The sequence below is a fragment of the Atta colombica genome, unplaced genomic scaffold (assembly GCF_001594045.1).
Source record: "Atta colombica isolate Treedump-2 unplaced genomic scaffold, Acol1.0 scaffold12, whole genome shotgun sequence".
Taxonomy (NCBI): Eukaryota; Metazoa; Arthropoda; class Insecta; order Hymenoptera; family Formicidae; genus Atta; species Atta colombica.
Window position 1 is genome coordinate 3,794,132 of NW_017259206.1, and position 20,595 is coordinate 3,814,726.

The window sequence follows — 20,595 nt, forward strand, 5'->3', positions numbered from 1 at the left end:
TAAAATCCTGAATTTAATAAGTAGGCCAGTCCTTGAAATTCATTTCATTTTTATAATTCATCTTATCTGATCCGTATTTTCCAACTCTTCTCAGCGAATCGAAGGGATGGTCCTTGCCCTGCTCTTTGCGTCATCTCATCCGCACTTGACCCAATTTCGAGCACGCGCACGATTTCCTTTCCGCTTCACCCGGACAAAAAAGCTACCCCCTCCCACCTCCTCGCATCGGGGTTGCATTTCAGTTGAAAATTACATCGCGCGACTGGTAAGCCAACCTTGACATTCCCATCGCGCGATCGGTAAATGAAGCCTCGTCACGTAAAACCACGATTGGCGCAAACGAGAGGCAATCAATCCTTTCGACGAGCAGCCTGGAAAAGTTCATCGCCTGTTAAATATACATGATGTTTTACTGCTAAGCAATGGACTGCTATTATTACGTCGAAGCGCGATTGGTTTTACCTTTGATTCGCCCCGGGCACTCCCCCAATTAGCAGGCAAGCGTGAAATGCGCGATGCTTCGAGACGATAAGTAAAGCGAGCATTTACATGGCGCATATTCGATTAAATCTACAATCAGCGTATAATGAAGCTACCGCATCTGAGAGATCGTGCATCGATCGCCTCGTACACGCTCTTAACTTTGCGCGTGATTACATCACGATTAGACCGAATTTTCAGACATATTTTATTATTACGAGACATTATCGAGCTCTTTGAGGAACGATCAAATAATCGTTCTTAATTTAATGAGGAATATTCGACGATTCTAAGATTGCATATAATCTTCCATTTCCGTTCTATTTTCGTTACGATGCAGCCTCGTCTTGGAGGCTCCAAAGCTTATCGCCATTCGTGAATCTGATTCGTTGGACATTTTCGAAATTAGATCATCTTTGAAGTCTTCGATTGCCTTTCGATAAACTATTCGTATAAAGACGAAAGATATATGTCACAAAATTTATTTTTTAATTTTTTCGCTAAATTTAAAACTTATAATTATTTTATTTTGAGTACAAGAATGCTACTCTCTAAAATCTTTGGAATGAAATCTAATCCTAAAGAATGAAGTCTCACTCTTGGAAATTGACAATCGAATCATTTTTTTCAATACTGGCTCATTTGTTTTTATTGAATTAGATTCCACTCCAAAGTTCCACTCTAAGAAAATACAATGTTAAATTCAAATTTGAATTATTTTTTTTAATAATTCCTATGGAAAAGAAAATGTATTAAATTTGATTCAAAATTTAGTTTAGTTTATTATTTACTAAGTATATGTGTTAATACGAACATAATTGTACTTTGAAACTAATCATAAAAATGAATGATTTATATCTTGACAACATGACAAAGTTAAAAATAACAAAATGTTATTTAACTAAGAGATTGAGTTGCCATTGCTCTTTTATCTCTAACAGTGTAGTGTTCACTTAGATAAAAACAGATTCATAATCGACTTATTTTCAAATATTTTCTACGAATCACTGAATTCGCAATTATCAAGTTTCTCTAGTTCTTATTTTTTTCTAAATTTTTTTCTAGAACTCATTGAAAGTGAGAAATATTTTTTTTATAAATATTACTATTGCTACTACTGTATCATCTGGACAGCAATAAAAATATGTTAATATATGTCGACGTAAACATTTTGTGGAGGCGGATGTAAATCATGGCGAGAGAAAAAAAAACGAGAGACAGAGAAAGACAAAGGAGGAAAAAAGGAAGGATGATCAGTCAAAGAAGATCTGTTGGATTGGATGACAGAATATAGGCCGCCCATCCGATCAGGATTTGCAAGACGACACGCTCCTTCTTTATGCATCCCGCGTCGCTGAAATTTTTCCGCTCCGGAAACGTCCGGATGACGAAATGCACCTGCGTGCGCCCGCGATGCAGCCGCGTTGCATCTCGGAAGACAGACCCATAAATAGAACGCGGAGGTTACTGCGGGTAAATTACAAAGCAGCGATTCTGCGATGCCTCGTAATTCTCGACGCAGTTTTTTATTAAAGTGTAGTACTAGGATAACTGTTCTAATTACTGTGCTTGTTCCTATTAGTGTGTTTTTGTATTTCGATAAGTCATAAAGAAAATTAGCACAAATAAATAAGAAAAAATATTTTTTTTCTTGTTAAGTTAAATTAATGCATACGATATCGAAGATAATATTTTATTTTTTGAATATTAAAAAAGTACTTTCAATATTTTTCAAAAGATATGAGGAATTTATGTGAATCCAGTAATACGTACTGCAAGATTTTAAGATTGTCCCTATTAATGTGCCCTGTATTGGAATTGAGAATGTTGTGTTATAAGTGCATATTGAAATAAATATAATTGAAATAATGATTTATGTAATATTAACTTAAATAATTAGTTTAAATTTATTATCTGTTTTAGTAATTATATGTTAAAATGAATCAAATGTGGGTAGGGGGCACATTAATAGGACCATCGCCGCTTGGAGGACTCATTAACAGGGACAAAACCATGTTTTTTTATTTTTGTCAGAAACATTATAAAGTATTAACATTTTTTAGAGTAAAGAAATATTATAAAGAAAAGAAATAGTTGAAAAACTGATATTGATTGCAAACAGATACAATTAAAGCTACAATATTTAATAATTAATTTAGTAATAAGCAAATTGGCTGAAAGGCATAGTAATAAAGACAGTTACCCTATTTACTTTGTCTGAGCGCAACTTTAGCAAATACATCTCTACGAAAATATCAAGTTTTTTTTTACACGTACTTGTATACATGACGGAAACATAATTAAACAGAATTAAACAATTAATATTGTATGATAATTTCAATGGATAGTGCTTTTAAAATTGATATACATTGCGAATACTAAAGTAATTAAACGGAACTTACAGATCGTGTCTGTAATGCGTTATTGATTATGATGTCAGCTGCAAAGGGTTAATTATTGCATAGCATTCGTATAATATACTACGGAACGTAATTAATCAATTATGATGACACGAATGCCGACCATAATTTCTACGACGCGACATCCGAATGAATACTGATATCTCGGAGCGTTATCGCGGCCGCGTTATCAGTGCGGGTCATCGTTTTCAGCATATACATATATGCCGTTGAAGTTACGAGATTCAAACAAATGCGGATGCATTTCTCTGAGTCAGTCCGAGTTCATCCATGACCGGACCAAACGGGGAGTGCAATATGGATGCGGCCGGGAAATCAGGATGATATGTACGCTGGTCAGGGTACGCAAAAGGGGGAGGCAAGTAGGTCAGTAGGTGACTCGTGCTAAACAGTGCACCAGGAGTGTCCCGACATTGACCTATATGTCTACACTTCGTGTGTGCAACCGCCCTCTCCCTCCCGTAACCCTTCCTTCTCTCTGTCTCACTGTCCTTATCTCTTTCTCGTTACCTCTCTCCCCAGTATCCCCTCCAGCGATGCACTTTCCAGCCAATTGCATATAGAGTCCGCTTGCAGTGTCGGAGTGCACTTGCCCCACTCTACCCGGACGACACCCCGGCGCCGAACCACCGCCCCCGCCCCACGACCTCACTCTCTCATTCTCTCTCTTTCTCTCTGTCTCTCCCGGGCTACCAGCGGGCAATGGTGCGATCGATGCCCTACACCGAGTGATGAAACTCGAGACCAAACGTAAGGTTCTAGAGTACTCCGAGCTACTACCGAGCTTCTTAATGCATCCTCGTAAGGTCTGTGACGTGGTATCGCATCAGGCTATTCTCTTTTTCCTCCCTCTTCCGGTGTACACACGTGGCAACCGACTTTTTCGTAAATGCGATTAATGCAATACTAAGAAAAAAGAATCTCGGGAGAGTTCTTTGTTGACGTTCGCGTTCGGTGAAAAAAATTTTTTAGAGTCCCTAATGCATCTTTTTTAATTATAATTTAATTATAATTTTTTAATTATTAATTTAATTTTTTTAGCAGGATTGATAGTAAATAAGAACCCGACGAAAAACGTAAGATATGGAAAGAAGATTTCTAAAGATTTAACTGTACAAATTCGAAAATAATTTCATTGAACCATCAAAGTAATTACGTGTACTAAAACTTTTAGAATAAAAGCTCACTTTGAAGAATGAAACCTCATTTTTGAAGAAAATTAAGCCACTAAAAATTAAGCCACTGTTTTTTAAGATTGACTCAATTTTTCGCTCTTTAGAGAGAGATTTCACTTCAAAGAATTTAGAAAGTAGGAATCTCAGGCATAATAAGCAATGCAAAAAGATTTGATTTTCTAGCAACCAGTTTGATCGTTCTATTTAATTATTCTAATAGGTTGATACGAAAGTATTTGTGTATCTGTATCTAGCTACACATTTTTAGATACTTCAGCAAAATCCTTCTTTCATAAAATAAAATTAATCGAAGTAGTATCCGATCTTACTCTCTAAATTCTTTGGAAGAAAATTGAGCCAATCTTGGAAAAGAGTGACTCAATTTTCAATTCTTAAAGAGATTTCACAGAGAAAGAATTTAGAAAGTATCTAAATGTTTATCAATCGCAAACTGAAAATGCAAACTTCAGACAGATCAAAACATGAAGAATTCAGAGGAAGAATCATCTCGAAGTCCATACTTGATTCCTTTTGTAAACATAAACTCGTCTACTTCATGTGTTATAAACTTAGAACCATTCTGGTTCTAAATGTCACGCGCTTTTAAATAATTGTAAGACCTCGTCCTCCTCCTCTTCCGTCCTAGAGGTCCATCATCCTAAGGGCATTCCAGCCTTTATCTGTCGAACAGCTGCGAAGCCGAGCGTTCTCACCTGTTCCGTGCGAAATGCGTTTATCGTCGACGCTGACCTTGGAGGGGACAACGCAGTAATTAATCGTTTCGTAACGCAATCTGCGTGCGCGGATGCGTGGCGTCAAGGTATAGCCTTGCGGAAATATAAACGGCTTGCCTGGTAACACACAGGAAGGATGGCGAAAAGAGAAGAAAAAAGTCAGAATTAAAGTTTAGCTCGGCGAATCTAGTCGATTTTCAATGCATTCGATGTAGTACAAGTGTTTCATCCGAGATGCGCAGTCGATGATCAATCATAAAATTAATCTAAAATATTATGAATCAATATAGAGCTGCTATTAAAAATTTACTACATTGAGAAATTATTAAACCATTTATTAAATCAATTAATTTCTTATTCGAATATGGAAAAACAAAATCCTTGGTTGATATAATAAAGGTTTGGTTATTGTAACATTTTATTTGCTTCTGATAAACAAGTTTATCAGATGTCAATATTTACTAGAAACAAGTACTAGAAACAAATAACAAAATGTTACAATAATCAAATGTTGCGTTTCAACTAAATTATTTTATTGCATCATCCAAAAATTTTGTCCATATTTAAACAAGAAATTAATTGATTCAACTAAATAGGTTTTTCAGTGTAGATATCAATAAACAAAATTGCCCCAAAATTGTGTTCGCACCACCATTATGCGCAATGAAACATCTTGCAGTCTTACATCATGGATGCACTTTTCTCATGCGGAACACAGCTTCTCTTTTTTCTCTCCCTTGAGAGGAATTCTCTCGCGCGAGAAGTGCGTGCCCTCGAGATAAAGGCAAAAAGGGTACCGCGCCCACGCACGGATTGCGTAATGCATTCGCATCATCGTCGTGTGGGAAGTCCTGCGTTTTATTCCATCGCAAAACGGTATCGCTATACGACGAGTATAATGAATATCATTCATATATTATGTGTCCCGACCGTGGTAGTGGCCTTTTGTTGACGCTCTCGGGAACGATACAGTGACGGTAATTATATTATGGAAATGATGTAGTCACGGGAACGCGGTAACGACCATAGGGAGAAACATCGTGGCGACCATGCATTTTTTACTTTGACGCTACTGAAAATTGAAGTGAAGAGAGTAAAATGAGATTTTTAGTATGTTACTTGAGGGCTTGTGATTTTTTTTTAAATAATAATTATCATATCTGAACAAATACATACACTAAAAAAAAATTTATTAAATCTTAATAACGCTTCTTTAAATACTTCTTTAAGTTACCTACTTTAAGTAAACATTTACTTATAGAAAATAAATATTTTTACCCAAAGAATGATAATTAAATCAAATTAAAATGATTTTTGTATCAAATAAATATGTTTACATTTAGTAAATATTTATTTAGAACTATTCAAATAAATATTTATTAAAATTTAGTTTAATTTTTTCCAGCGCATAAAAATTTTCGAAATCGAATTAGATAAGTATTACATTAAAAAAGAATAATTGTATACAAAATACATTTGAGATTTTATTGTAATAACAATTATAAATTAAATTTATAAACCAATAAGAATAAATTAAATATGAAATAGATTACATTTCGAAATTCTACTTTTAAGAATTTTTGTGATATCGCTAAATATTATAATGTAGTTAGTACTCAATTTTTTTAATTAATTTAAACAATCTAACTTTAATCATCAGTTGTATAAGAAATGAATACATCTTTTTTACATTGAATTCATGGTATCAACCTATTGTTAAATTTGAGGAGAAGTTCAAGGTATAATAGACTTCATGCGATTATTATACGACTTCTGAATTCAATTAACATCAAGTTCTGATTTGAAGCTGCTTGTTTCTAGCTGCTGTTTCCTGCAATAATTCTTCTTGTCAACATGCGAATACAACGTGCGTTTTTTAATATTTTAATTTGTGAATATCTTGCGTAGTTTACCGGTAACCTTTTTAAAATTATTATTTAACATTAAAAAAAAAACCCGATAGAGGTCGAAATGTCTGTTACAAAATTTAAATTGTCGATATAAATATTTTTAATCACATAATAACTTGAGTGGTTCAGTCCTATATTATATTATTAATTTATTTAATTAGTTGAACCGTTATTCTTTATTGAATTTTAAATAAGAGAATTAATCCTATTTTCAGATTTCATTCAAAACGGAAAAGTTAAAAGTTCGCAAATACATTCACCTCGATTTTCATCATAATTTTTCAAATCGCATTGCAGCTTGAAGATAGAAAGAGAAATCAATATGAAACAACGACGAGGAATCGTAATATCGCTGCTCTTGGCTGAAGAGTGCAGAGAGGCTAGCAGATAAAAAATTTCCGCTGAAAACAAGTTATAGCTTTGCATGCGGCTCTTTTTCCCTCCTCTTTCCTTCCAAAAGAACGAAGACTGAAGACGAAGATAATGTTTAAAATATAAAATAATACGTTATACAAATGATACTTCTTTTTACATAGTCACTTATTTTATCGAGTGTTCTTTTAGAGTTCAGCCATAACACATAGAAAAGAATATCGGCGCAACTTTGTTATCGTCACGAACGACCGTCCTTATCGCGTTGTATTTAAAAGTTTTACGTATCTACTCCATTGCGCTGGTCATGCACGCGGCCTACGACTCTTGATTCTTTTTTTTTTTTTTTCTTAAGTTTGTCGTGGTGCTATTAATGTCGCGAAATAAATCAAATACGTCACATCTCGCGACCGATAAAGTCTCGAAAAATGAGTTGGTCAACTAAAAAGCCGATTTTTTTATACGCAAAATTTCGACATTTCTATTCGTAAATAAGGAAGGAATATTTCAGTCCATTATAATAATTTTAATTAACCTTCCTGACGTCACAATCTGTAGTCATAGTTACACTCAAAAACAATTTCTGATTGAAAATCAGGACGAATCAGAAATTTCTAGTTAAATTTATTAGAATTTTAGTTGAGATAACCGGAATTCTGGTTAATATTATACAATATTTCTAGTAAAATCAACTAGAATTCTTATTTTTATCAGAATAATAATTTATATTAAACAGAATTCTTAATTAGAATTATCTTAACTAGAATTCTAATAGAAAATTCTTAATTAGAAAATTCTGATTCGTCCATTTTTCATCAAAATTACTATTTAATCTAACCAAATTTTTCTCAGTGTACTGATGCTGGGTTTACAGGACCCATTTAATTTATGTTAATTAAAAGATATTACTCAAGTCCTTATTAAAATTTTAAGATAAATAATAATAAAATGTGATAATTTAACATCATAAATGTTAACTTTACTGAGAAAATATGATTTTATGATTTGTTTACAACTGTGTCAGTGCTACCTTTTTTGAAATAAATAGTCACCTTCTAACATATTTATCTTGTATTAAATTAACACATAAATTAACACACTTGATCATTCGGAATACGTGAAATGTGTCAAAAGTTTTAAATTTAGCACAAATTTTCCAATATACTTTGTAACATGAAAAACAATTGTTATGTGTCATTTCCAAGAAAACTATGCTATTGATAGCATAATATATTAAACTCCGTAGGGCTAAGATTCCTCACATTATAAAGAGTTACCTCTCAAGTTTCTAATGTTGATATTCTCTAAGCGGAAGTACAGTATTTCTCCCTAACATCATAGAACGCATATTGCACGAGTCGCACGCGTTATAGTTTCACGTTCGAACAACAATGTATCACCGATCCGTCCATGCGTGTTCGCCGCAATTGACTAAAATTACGTGGTCGTGCCGCAATTGCTGCAATATTATCAATTCCGCATCGATCGACGGCTCGATCCCAGAGTGTAAGAGGTCGGCACCGCCGGCGTCCGAACATGTCGAAGATTCAACGATAAAATTCGCGTCGCGAGTAAATCAGCATAGAAATCGAAATACGGGCGCATGATCGCGCAACTGCGAGATATCTTAATTGCTACCCGCATATGAGCCTTGCGAGAGGATCGGATGGCGGTCGCGGGCACGATGGTGCGCCGTGCAATCCCTGTAACTAAATTATCAGTACGTGTTTAATTAAGCGCGGGGCTCGTGCAACGCTGCTCCCGGCCAAGGTCGTCCCGCAGCCGTGGCGAAATAATTGGCGAACCGACGCGGCGTGCTTCGAGAAACGACGATGCGCCTCGGATATAATCGCCGTTGAGAATCGCCACCATCCGTGGCGAGACTCTAAAGTCGAGGAAAAGACGACAGAGGCGTAGAGGCGCGTTAAGGTATCACAAAACTTATAATTCACGTGAAATAAAAGGAGAAAACAAAACGCGGTAATAGAAAAACGCGCAAGTGTGTTTTATATTGAGTTGGAACAAAAGTTCGTAGTGACTTCGAAATTCAAGTAGCTATAACTTCGTTAAAGACGAACGAAATTTAAATTAAAAAAAAAAAAAAAAAAAAAAAAGAGTTTTAAAATTTAAACTCTTTATTTTCGAAATGTTTTGTGAGTTCTTGTGTATTTAGTAATGTTTAGAAATATGTAGAAAACTACGAGCTGGACAAAGTGAAAAATTTCTTCTTACTTTATGAGCCTCGTCACATATCCAAAAAGAAAAAAAAAGTGGTGAAAATTTTCGATTCTCTATTAAGCTTAAAGTTTTTCCTACAAAATCGTTTTTGTAAAATATTCCTAAGATTTTGTTATTGAATTATTGCGAATTAAATAAGAGGAACATTTTGACTTGATTATCCAACTAACTCTTAAAAATCATCATCGTATTGCAATTAAAAGCAAAATTCTTAAAGCTGAAATTGTATTGTATAATTGCCAAATATAAGCAACAATAACTGTATCAAATGATTAAATTCTGTTTTATTGTAGTAATTATGATAATAAAAAATTCCGAGTAACCATAGCGAAATACAATTTAAATGTTGTAACACCAAATTAATTTACAATATATAAAACTTTATTAATTCATAATATGTAAAAAATATATATTTAATATATTATAAATTAAAAATTAAAAAATAAAAATTAATAAATAAAAAAACATGATACAAATAAAGTAGCGCTATGAAACGTTTGTTTCAATCAAACATTTCCATGAGTTTAAACGGATATCTAGTTATGTATATCCTTGTCTCGTGTAGTCAGTCTCGTAATTCGAAAACTCATCAAGTTGCTTAGGCTGATTGCTCTGATAATGATGCTAAATTATTCAGATAATTTACAGTATAATATAGTATAATTATTACTTGCATGAAATATTTATAGATGATTATATGACATATTACTTTGTACGATGCCGCACAGCGTCGTTAATGCCATTGCAATAATCGACTGACAAATGGCAAATGATGGGAACAAAAACGTCACTAACAACCTATTTTTCAAATAATCACTCGTTCGTGCGTAAAGTGATAATTGATTGTAAGTAATTTGATTTCGAGTACTCGCAACGACGGAAATATTCACTTACAAAATTTGATTCCACTTCATAGCGAAAATTATTACAGTAAGTACACGCATTACCGATCGCCGAATACTCGTCACACGTGCCGTTTAACATTGAAAGAAATTATACATTTCGTTTGCATAAGTTATTTTCTCCATTGTATCCAATATAATGAATTGCACGATACGCAGTTTCAAGTGAGGGCATCAGAACTTCGAACCACACTTCAACAAGGTCCTCTAAATTAACTGAATAAAATGCAATCTATTTTGTTTATCGATAGGAAATTAATTTTCCCTTCTGTCACTTACTTATCAGCTACTTATCGTTAGTCGTAGTATGTCACTGTGTCAGGGACGTAATTTACAATGGCTATTAAACGCGAGCGCGTATAAAAGGTGCTCTTTTTCAACAAGTCGACCGACCTATAAAATAAAAAAACCCGTCAATGACGCGAATCGCAAATGTATTCTCTGCGTGCTAAATAAGAAACAGTCGAACTCCTTTTTTTTTGCTACGTCAAACGGAACGTAGCTTGCAAATATGTCAATTATGCGTATCGTTATCAATTTCCATAAATAGGTAATCGATATCGGTGAGCTCGACGGAGGCAGATCGAAGCGCGATTCGCACGCGGAAAGAAAAACCGCAGAGGCTTAACGATGCATGAACAAATAGCGTCGCGGCCTTCGTTCGTGGTACATGGCTCACGCTATATGGAGTAGGTGTGTCCTGTTTCCGCGGTGAGCAACGCCAATGTCACTGGGTCGACCAGGCGCATTCTGCACTCGCCATGAGAAACCGGCAACAATGCGCGGTGCAGCAATTGCATAACGCGATTGCATAATTGCGCTCTGCACGAGCACGGCGCGCAGCGCAGCGCTATGCGCTCCTCCCAGATTGCGTGCTGCAACGATCAATAAACTCGTTCCATCGCGAATGTGTATATGCATGTGTAACACGCGTCTAGAAGCGTGCGTCTATATAGTTATCAATCGCACGCGTGTCCACTATAATCGAATGTCACTTTGTCGTATCGAATGTCCACTCAATCGTTAAAAAATCGAGTCGTCTCTCTCTCTCTCTCTCTCTCTCTCTCTCTCTCTCTCTCTCTCTCTCATTGACGAGAAAAAAAATCGCACTGTAATAAACACTGTAATAAACTGAATAATATGAATATCTTTTATTACATAAGAAGCCTGTTCTTTTTGGCTGAACTTTTGCATCAATTTATCTTTCTTCCTCTTCTTTTCTCTCCTGGTCCAAAAATTCAGCCAAAAAGAATAATTTATGATGAGTTTTCGATTCTTTATTATATGCAATATGTATCTGTATCTTTAATTTTTATCATTTTTATTATTTTCAAATTTTTCCAATTTTTCATTTTCAAATAATTTATGGCTTAGACTTAACCTGATGTAAAAATTGTGTTTCCCTAGCTTAAATTAATTTATAACTTCTAAAGTTAGTTATCACTACATAAATCATCAGTTTAGTGATTAATCGTAGAAAACAATAATTTTTACATCCTAGAAAACTATAATTTTTACATTATCGTCAGTTTAAATCTAATCATAAGTTAACTAGAAAAACCGAGTCTTACAAGTATAAAAAATATTAAATGATAAGAAATCTATTATAGTGATACTAAAATAATATCATATTCTAAAACAAAGACATTGAAATAATGAATATTAATAACTCCACTCAAGAAAAAGTTGCAAGAATTTAAAATAAACTCTCGCCCTTTCAAAGTTAATATTGTTAATTTTGCTCAAAGTTAACATAATTAAATGATTTTTGAAGGTCCAAATCCAAGAATAAAATTACGTAATTAAAATTATGTAAGGCTGCAAAAAACATTTATTATAAATTTTTCACAACGTTATTGAAGAAAATGTTTACAATGGATCCATAATCGGTAATCGTAGATCCTAGTTAACATATCATAGATTGTAGTTAACATCTTTAGAAAATATTTGAAAAATTGTGTGTAAAAAAAGGAAAAGATAGAGATTATTTAGGCAGATGCTTCTAGTATTTCAAAGAAAAAAAAAAACGCAGAGGAAGGATCGATCGTATTTACTAAGGGATATTTGTATTGTCGTCCGATTTGAAACAGGAGATGCAAGAAAAACAGCGACATTGTATCTGCCTGTTTGAAGTGCGACGTCTTCTACGGAATGGAACGTTTTCACTTTCGACATGCAGTTTCGTTACTCCACGATTATTCGGCGTCGCATTGCACAAAGTAAACAAGTCGCATCAAAATTTCTCGCCCACGTCTGAGATTCCTCTCCGTTCTTCTCACTCCTCCCAGTCAGGAAAACCGGCAACGCTTCTAACTGCAGGACATCCTGGCTGCGTGCGATACCGCAGGTCGAATATCTAAATAGCGAATGTGTATGTCCTGTGCCCACGCTCGTGAAATTCTATCTCGTTAATTGGCGCGAAATCTAAGCGTGTGCGAACGAGAAGGAAAAAAAAAAAGAGAGGAAGAAACGTCTCGTCCTGCGTTTCGATACTAACGACGGTGCATTTGCAATTAGATACGATGCACGCCGCTTCTGAGAAATGACATACCGCACCTGAGAACTCCCGCCTTAATGACGACTAACGACGGCCGACAGTTTACTGAATATTTTTCTATCCTCGCGATCTTACCGATGATGCTCGCGGGAGATAAAAATAGCGAATAGTGGAAACGCCTTCCGGATTATATCATAACTGTATTTTCCTCTTTTTTTTTATAGTTTCTTTGATAAGTCTCTTTTGTGATTACGCAAAGCTATAAAATATTATTCTATTGCTAAGAAAAGTTACTCAATTATTCGACACTTTCTTTCTTTTAAATAACGGTTATCTTTAACAAGGAATATTTTGTGATAATAATCTTAAAATATACTTATTACAAATTTAAAAAAATTCATTATGTATTCAATACAAGAATTTATTTTCTTTTGAAGGATATTATAAAATTAATCGAAGATGGGACTTCATATAAAATATAAAGAGTAAATCGAATTTGTTTTATATTTAATAATCTTAATTGAAGTATTAAATTTATAGGATTCAGAATATTTGAATAAATTTGATGCTTTTTTTAAATAAATGATAGATTTGCGGATATACAAACTTTTGAAACAATTATTACTTGCGTATAATATGCATTTTTTTGTGTGTGTCTACAGAATTTACAGTTTAATACATGACAGCAGATGTCCGGTCGGTCTGTAAATTGACCGTTCGTCGAAGATAAAACGTAAATGTTAGTGAACCCAAAAAAAAGAAAGAACAAATTCCAAAGACAGACAAAAGCAGCTTCGGGCTTGCACCGATTCGTTGAAAAACGCAATGCTTGAGAAGTGATTAATCTTCTTCGTTCTGACTTCTATACCTGAAGTATTGTACGTGCCTTTGAGAAAGTGAAAGATGGCTAAGACGTGCTTGGAACACCCTGTATAGCTAACAAGTCTAGGATAGCCTGCGGTTTAAAACGGCAGAAACCTTGTTGCACTTTGAGATTTCGCGTCGCGTCTGTGTTAGCGCTCTTTCTCTCTCTCTTTCTCTCCCACATCACCCTCCCTCTCTTCGGAAATCGCGATGCTCGCTTTGGAAGACCCTGAACTACGCTGAACGCTGAGGCAAGGAGTATGGAAGCTAGAAGAATAACAGGAGCAAGCGTATAAGGCGTCGTCTGATGCGATGCATGATGCAGAAGGACGGCATTACGAACGAGAGGAAGCAGGAAAGAGCGAGAGAAGGAAAGGGAGAGTGAAGGACAAGAAGAATGAGAGAGCAAAAGAACGAGAGGGAGAGAGAGAAGCGATGAGATGGAGGGAGAAGAACACATTAGCAGTGTGGCTCGTCCTTGGACTTATATAACGAGGAAGAAACCAACAGGGAGAGGAGAAAGAAAGAAAGAGAGAGGAGGCTCGCGAAAGAGAACAAAATGCTGCGTGGATGGTGTACTGCGGATTAAAAATGAAGGATAAAGGGCGACGTTGGTGAAACGTGTAGCCTGCAATCCTATCCAGGACAAAGAAATCCCGGAATTTTATGGGTCCTCTTAGAACGGCTGGCAGGTCAGAAAACTCAGATGCACTTTTGCTTACGTCCGCCTTTTCCGCTTTCCTGCCGTCCCTTTTTCTTTTCCTGGACCGTATTTTCGTTTCAATCTCAGAAACCATTGCTTTTCCACAAATTCTCTTTATCGACACGAATATCCATACAGAATTCTTTTTCAAATTCCGAACCTCTACGTCTGTGTCTCTTCCCACTTTTGTATATCTCGACAGATATATGAAATATCTCTGGTACTCCTCGGCAAACGTTTAGCAAATGCATTCTTTTGCGAATTTAAAAGCGACGTACCTTACCTTTTGTTTCCTCTTTTCCTATTTTTCCGACAGATTTCGGTCGTGTATTAAAATTCAAGAATGTAAAGTACGAACGAATGTCTCAACTGATCGCGGATTATCCCATAAGACGGACCGCCGCGCTCGAGCGCGACGTCTTGAAAAGCGAGAGGAAAGTAACGAGGCGACGAGGTATGCGAAGAAAAGAGCAGCGAGAAGAGAGAACGAGGCGGAGGAGTCGTGGCCGTGATCTCGCGGGGACCGGAATGAATGCAGAAAGGTCATCGGTTGGGTCGCACGCCACATCCACTGCGCCAAACTTAGAAACGAGACGCTCCCGCGAACGCAATTTTACTTCGCGCGTATTCACGATCTCATCGCGCTTCCTTTCTCTCTCGCCCATCTAAAGATCGATAATAATTGCACTGTTCAAAATCCAAATTGGGATCACACCGAGAAAAAGGTGTTTGATATTTGTGACTACGCTGGAAAAATGTACTAAATCATTTGTCTGAATAATATTTGCTAAATATGAAGATATATATATTTATAGATATATTTATTTTATTATAGATATATTTATTTGATAAAAACCATTAATTTGATTAAAATATCACATTTATAGAGTAAATATTTATTTATTAATTGTGATATTATTTACTAAAATTTACTTAGTATTTTTCTCAGTGTTTAATTTGCACGATAAAATAATTATAGTTAGGAGCTCCATTTTTATAGTTAATATTAATTTTATAGTTAATATTTTATAGTTAATATTATAATGTTACTGTTACTGCTATAACGTTAGTAATAATAATTATATTTATAGTCCTATCGAAAACATTTAATTAGTACCGAACTATAAATTACACTTAAATTATTAATTGTAACTATTTTTTTCTCCAAGTGCAAGTGTTTTGCAAAATAAAAAAAATATAGAAAGCCAAAAAGAATTGCACTGAAAAAAAGAAATTGTTTGTTTGATTAATTTAGTCGTCTTTATTTCTTTCATTTGGAAAATGTACATATTTATTTAAAATCAAGTGCAAGTGTTCGACTTAAATATACATACATTTTTCATCGAAAGAAATAAACTAAATTAATTTAAAATTTATTAACAATTTCTTTTCTTAATATAAACTAATCGTATCTTTTAATACTAAAACTTAATATTAAAACAAATTTAATATTAAACTGACAATTTACACAGTTGAGTTTAATCGAGCTTTCAAGAGACTTGTTTATCATTAACGTGAATCTGTATGATGTTAAATTCGTCGCGCTGAAACCATCGACGTAAATTAACGGGATTAATGAGCAATTTGAGCAATGTGTATGCGAGATGTATAATCGGAATGGCATAATAGATCAATCGTACAAAAGTATGATGCGAGTGTGTCGCGATAAAATGGTTCGGATTGACTGGTGATCAATTTCGCGTAACGAGATATCAAACTCGTCGAATCGTTTAATTCGACAGTCGACTGCGCTAATAATCGTCGATTGTTAAATCGCCGAAATATCAAGTTAACTCTGTAAATTGTTCAGTTGACTCCACGTTTGCCCTCAAATGGATCGATCAAAACATGATTTTGTTTGTCCAATTTTATTTTTTAGTGGCAATTTATCTTGAATTCTACAAGTTTCTTTTATATTTCACGCAAAATAATCTGACGATTAAACTTTCAAAGCATAATTCAGCCTATAATAATAATATTCAATTACAAAACAAACAAGAATTTAAAGAACAATCTACAACATATATGAGTTTATCTTAATTTATCAATTTTGTTTCTCTAAACAGTTTTATTTTTTGTGACGATTTATCTTGAATTCTACAAGTTCCTTTTATATTTCACGCAAAATAATCTGACGATTAAACTTTCAAAACATAATTCAGCCTGTAATAATAATATTCAAATACAAAACAAACAAGAATTTAAAGAGCAATTTACAACATATATGAGTTTATTTTAATTTATCAGTTTTGTTTCTCTAAATCTAAATGGTTTTATTTTTTAGCACCGATTTACCTTGAATTCTACAGTTCCTTTCAATGAAAAATGATTGTAAGTCCGATTCAATTTCCGAAATACTTTGCTTCGCAATAATAATAATAATATATTAGTAATATAATAGTAATACATTATTCAAACGCAGAATAAATAAAAATTCGCAGTAACCTGCCTCTCAATTCACTCAATCATACGCAGAGGGATTTCAAAGTACCCAAGGCAAAGGCGGAGGACAAAAGTTTTAACTTTGTAGTCATTTTTCCCCACGACAAGTTGCCGTATCGAGATCGACAAAATTTTCCCCGCTTCGATTCATGATCGAAGGGACTGCGGTGCGCACCGGGGGAGGGTTGAACGGCGACGACGCGGGAGGGTTAATTCGCGATGACTTGAGGTAGGGCGCGCACGAGCGGACGGCAGGTGTCGCCACGTCGCGACGCGAAGCGACGCGACGTGACGGGGCGAGACGGGGTGACGGTAGAATTGAGAGGCATCGAGAGGTACGGCGAGGAAGGGTGAAAGAGAGAGAGAGAGAGAGAGAAAGAGAGAGGGGGAGTTCGGTCAGGCGATAATAATTCTCACGTGTATGCGGCCCGTGCACGCCGTTGTCAAACGACACCGTGACTCCGATTCGCCGCGCGTGGTGTACCCGTGTACCCTCCGCGCCGCGCCAGGCCATCCCGATGTAGGTTAAAGACACGCAGTTACGGCCGTGGCGTTGCGCAACGCGGAACGCCCGGTGCCAGTCGCACTCTCACAGGATTACGGGCTCACTGAGGCGCGCGCGTGGGGAAAACGTCGCCGTGTCGCTTTCTCGGCTATACGCGAGTCATAACGGCGAAGAGGAGAGACCGCCGGAGAGATCGCCGACGGAGGAATCCGCGCGGGCGGATCGCCGTCTCGGATTTCTTCGTTCGGATGGCGAACTTCGGCGGCGATAGTTCCACCACGTGCCCGTGAGCGATCCGCAGGATGATGCCCTGGAGGCATAACGCGCGCGCACACTGTCCTCTCTCTCTTTCTCTCTCTCTTTCTCTCTCTGTCTTCCCGTCCTCGTCCGAGGCGCGAGAGCGAGACGGTGAGAACGCGGGGGAGGCGAGGAGCGCGCGCGCGAGAGAGAGAGAGAGAGAGAGAGGAAAGAGGCGGAGAAGAAAGAGAAGGAGGACGACGCGGTGATACAGTCGCGGCCAAAAGTGTGCGGCGTGACATAGATTCGATCGAGCGACGGCGATTTTCGCCGGAGAGCCCAAGCGATCGACGGACGAACCGCCGCGACCTCGAGTCCCGACGGGTCGACCGTCAACCACCGTCAACCGGCGGGTAGAACACGTTCGTCGACCGGGCGTATAGAAACGTCGGATACGCGGCCAGCCCTCCGGCGGCGAATGCGGTCACTGAACTAGTTCCGTTTCGACCCTGACACTGCCATTGCCCCCCCGGGGGCATCGCACGATTCGTTTGTCAGATGCCACAATATTGCTGCCGTTTCACACACGTTCGGTGTTATCCTCACGCGGACTTACCCCTGTCGGAGGACTCCATCGTCGATTCCGCGGACCCTGCGCTGCTGGGGGCTGCGAGGGGGGGACCTTCCTGGGACACGGGTTGTACGCGCGGCCGAGGAACTCGCGCTTTCCACGGCGCACGTGGAGATAGTCCCGCTCGTGGTTCACGGCGGCTGGCACGCTCGGCGCACGGCTCGAAAATTTCTCACCACGGTATAAACATGGCCGGCCCGCGCACGGCCGCACGGCTCCCTGGCCTGTCACAATCCGCGATGGTAGAGGGGGGGTCGTTGAACCTTATCCGCGGATACGAGACGGCGTCGCGGAAGGGCACCGGCCGCGCCAACTTTTTTTCCGGGGCCTCCCGGGGAAAAACGGTGTAGCACCGTGGGCTACGGTGGGCGCGACCTAAAAATAGATCACCAATTCGGCGGATTGTTTTGACTAATAATGCGCTTCGCAACCTACTCGCTGGTGGCGCCACTGCGCGGCGATGGCCCACCGGCGTGCGCGGTGCGCGCCACCGCAACTCTGGTCTCCGGTTTCCGACCTAACATGCGTGTGTATACACATAGGCATACATACAGGCGCGTGCACATGATCGCTGTCAAACGCTGTCAAACGCTCAGATAAAAGAAACGATAAAAGTTAAACGGTTTTCTTCGCGATAATCAGTACGATTACGATTGCATCCACGTTACCATGTCCGGGAGCGACGTAAAGCAAGCTCTCCGAAAGCTGGACTTCCCTTACTGTGCCAGGGAAGCTCTATGTAGAATCGGTATGAACTGTATAGGTTATCTTGATGCCGCTATGATTTGTTTATTTTAGCTGTGCTCTTTATTCATCAAAGATCAAATTTGTATAAATCTATATTTCAATAGTTTAATATTATACAATTAAAATACCAGATCTACATTACTACAGGGTGACAAAAAGTTTTGTTTATCAAATCATTAATGTTTATTTCTAAAACAAATTCTAGAGTATTATTATGGTCTTATGGTCTTAATAAATATCAAAAATAATAATTAACATCCAAATGACTACTTTTAACTTTGATATAAAGCGTTTTAAAAATGCATCAATGATCGTTGCATATCTTTTCATGAATAAATTATCTCATGCAGTCAATAAAGCAATCTTGAGTTTTCCGATCATTAAAAATCTTTTGGTGCAGTCTTTTTGATATTTAATAAGATGTAATTAATGCATACATATTTCAGTTATTTTTTTTTAATCGACTATCCAGATAGCAGGCTGTTATTTGATATCAAAACGAAGATATCAATTTAGCAGATATCATTTTAACATCAATTTGCTGCTTTGATACATGATTTGATAAACATACAAACTTTATGGTTAAACCTTTTTATCATCCTATATTTTAATATTAAAATTTTTTTTCTTTCCCCAAATATACATATATATGTATCACATTAAATTTTGTTTGTTATTTGTTCAAGAGGTGCTTTGCTGCAGGCCTGGCAAGCAAGTAGACTTGCAAATGGATTTAATATCAGAGTTTGTATTCGGAGAGATAGAAAAGCGAAAGAAACGTAGCACAACACAGGCAATACAGGAGTTGCAGCTGATAGAAATCATGAGTGACTTTTTCCAAAGTCCAGGTGGCAGTCCTGCAGTACGCAATGCTCTCTTCTTATCGCTCTTTCCAGCAGACAGTCCTAGATATAAGATTCTAGGTAACCTGGTATCGTTGGCAATCGCTACACAAAACAAAGCAGTTCTAAATGCAGCTGGCATTTGGATGCAGCAGTTGGGCTCTACCTCGCCGCAGAGCGTAGGACTGGCGAGGCACGTGCTCAATGATTATTTCGTGCTTACTCCAAGATCCATCGACAAGCTGAAGCAGCTGCCAGTGCTCACTCCGCATTTCACTGCCAATCTGCTAACGGCGATAGGTGAAGTTTACGAGGACAAAGATCCACCTACCGAGCTACTCAGATTGGTAGGCGAATGGATTGACGAAAATCCGAGTTTATTGTTGACGCCTCTGACGGATAATCCGGCATTGCCTACTGGTGGAATTCCGATGACTCCAATAACACCTATAGCGGGCCTATTCAGGTCATTTCCTTCATAACTTCACATAGCGATGACAAACAAGTGTCTAATGTGTCGAATTATTTTTTTTCTGCCTACAGATGGTGTATATTGAGTCCTCTGCGTGATACTACGAACAACATAGAGACTCAAGAGGAGTCGCGAAAATTTTATTCAAAAGTTCAACAGTTACTCATGGACTCAGTACTACGACTGAATAACAGTGGTAGCAATAAGCATGCGATTTCAGCGCAACATTTGGCCTCTACTACTCGTTTATTGACAATGAATCTGCAGAATCGGCCGAACGTCGACACAGTCTTGCGTGACCTAGCTATGGAACGACTCGCACAAGCAGTCAGCGCAGCCATGTCTGCGAACTGCATTTATGGAAATAAACGTATGTTCATGCTTCTAATACATATATATGTAATACATTATATATATATATATA

At 37.2% G+C, this 20,595-nt stretch overlaps 3 protein-coding genes across 5 annotated transcripts in view; 1 reads left to right on the top strand and 2 right to left on the bottom strand.

Annotated features, from left to right (window-relative positions):
• Window positions 1-18,356, bottom strand: part of LOC108694434 (retinoic acid receptor RXR) — a 103,072-nt gene extending 84,716 nt beyond the window's left edge. Inside the window, exon 1 of one of the 2 annotated variants that reach the window (XM_018203932.1) lies at window positions 18,096-18,356. In XM_018203932.1, coding sequence (XP_018059421.1) covers window positions 18,096-18,114 — 19 coding nt within the window. In that variant the 5' untranslated portion in view covers window positions 18,115-18,356. Of the gene's footprint in view, window positions 1-8,368; window positions 8,440-18,095 lie in introns of those variants that run through there. The other variant, XM_018203934.1, reaches the window with a different exon arrangement.
• Window positions 17,392-20,595, top strand: part of LOC108694435 (uncharacterized protein C7orf26 homolog) — a 4,046-nt gene continuing 842 nt past the window's right edge. For both annotated transcript variants that reach the window (XM_018203935.1, XM_018203936.1), the window contains exons 1-4: window positions 17,392-17,528; window positions 18,653-18,858; window positions 19,544-20,165; window positions 20,243-20,541. In XM_018203935.1, coding sequence (XP_018059424.1) covers window positions 18,780-18,858; window positions 19,544-20,165; window positions 20,243-20,541 — 1,000 coding nt within the window. In that variant the 5' untranslated portion in view covers window positions 17,392-17,528; window positions 18,653-18,779. The remainder of the gene's footprint in view (window positions 17,529-18,652; window positions 18,859-19,543; window positions 20,166-20,242; window positions 20,542-20,595) is intronic.
• Window positions 20,482-20,595, bottom strand: part of LOC108694436 (ribosomal RNA-processing protein 7 homolog A) — a 2,755-nt gene continuing 2,641 nt past the window's right edge. Inside the window, exon 5 of the mRNA XM_018203937.1 lies at window positions 20,482-20,521. The gene's annotated coding sequence lies outside the window, so the exon portion shown is untranslated. The remainder of the gene's footprint in view (window positions 20,522-20,595) is intronic.